We start from the raw sequence: 1157 nt of genomic DNA, 5'->3' as shown, positions 1-1157 counted from the left end.
GGGAGGCGGCGGGGGGCAACGCGGTGCCGCCGCCGGCGGAGGCTGCGGGCGGAGGGCAGGTGAACGCCCTGACCGTGCTGGCCCTGCTGGAAAAGCTGGTGTCCATGCTGGAGTCGGTGGAAGGGCAGCAGCGGCAGATGGAGCAGAGGCAGCGGGGGCTGGAAGGGGCGGTGAAGGGCATCCAGGGGGATCTGGGCAAGCTGTGCCGCAGCCACGGGGCTACGGGCGCGGCGGTGGAGAAGCTGCTGGAGAAGTCGCAGAAGGTGTGCGCGCACACCCGCGCCGTGCGGGAGCGGCTCGAGCGGCAGTGCGCGCAGGTGCGGCGCTTGGAACAGCACCACGCGCAGCTCCTGCGCAGGGACCGCTTCAAAGTGCTCATCTTCCAGGTGAGGAGCGGGGCGGGTCGGGGCCCGCTTTGATGCCGCTGGCGGACGTGGGGAGGGAGGGAGCCCTGCCGCTGCTGCTGCTGCTGCCGCTGCTGCTGGCGCCTCGCCAGCTTGCGGGAAGGGCCCGTTGTAACTCCGGGCAAGCTCGGGGAAAGGTCCCTTTCTTTGCAAACTTCGGGAAAGAGCCCTGCCCGGTTAACTTGTAGCAAAAGTCCCCTTTTGCCAACTCTTAGCAAACCCAGGGGGCGGGAGCTGTTTCCCCAGCCCTTAGTGAAGTTTGGGAAAGGCACCATGACCCCTCTTACCAAACTTTCCGAAAGAGCCTTCTCTGAGTTTTGCTAACAGCTGTTAGCAAACTCAGAGAAGGAGCCCATTTTGCAGACTCGGAGCACAGTCCCGTATTGCTAACTCACGGCTAAGTTGGCGCACAGATCCCTTGTTTTCCTAACTTTTAGCAAACTTGGGCACAGAGCCGCTTCGGTTAACTCTTAGCAAACTTTGGGAAAGATCCCGGTTTGCTCATGTTTGGCCAGCTTGGGGAAAGAGCCCCTGGACACCACCCTTCATCTGCCCACAAGAGCAGGGCAGAAGTGCAGCCCCTGCCCCACTCCCACCTCATCAGAGAGGAGCTAAAAATGCAGCGAAACCTCCCGGGAGCCCGTCCAGTGATAGCAGCAGTTTGCATATTTTCCCCTTTTTAAGCAATGGGCTGGACAGAACGCGGCATGAGCTTTAACTAAACACAGGACGTGAGTTTTTCATCTGAAAAAA

The 1157-nt window shown here is 60.8% G+C and overlaps 1 protein-coding gene across 1 annotated transcript in view; it reads left to right on the top strand.

Moving 5' to 3' along the window:
• CAVIN2 (caveolae associated protein 2) overlaps positions 1-1157 on the top strand; it is a 9794-nt gene that overhangs the window by 711 nt on the left and 7926 nt on the right. Inside the window, exon 2 of the mRNA XM_010713381.1 lies at positions 6-386. Coding sequence (XP_010711683.1) covers positions 6-386 — 381 coding nt within the window. The remainder of the gene's footprint in view (positions 1-5; positions 387-1157) is intronic.

This window comes from Meleagris gallopavo, chromosome 7 (genome assembly GCF_000146605.3).
Source record: "Meleagris gallopavo isolate NT-WF06-2002-E0010 breed Aviagen turkey brand Nicholas breeding stock chromosome 7, Turkey_5.1, whole genome shotgun sequence".
In the NCBI taxonomy this organism is placed as follows: domain Eukaryota; kingdom Metazoa; phylum Chordata; class Aves; order Galliformes; family Phasianidae; genus Meleagris; species Meleagris gallopavo.
The sequence above is the reverse complement of the archived record's forward strand: the minus strand, read 5'-3'. Positions and strand labels throughout refer to the sequence as shown.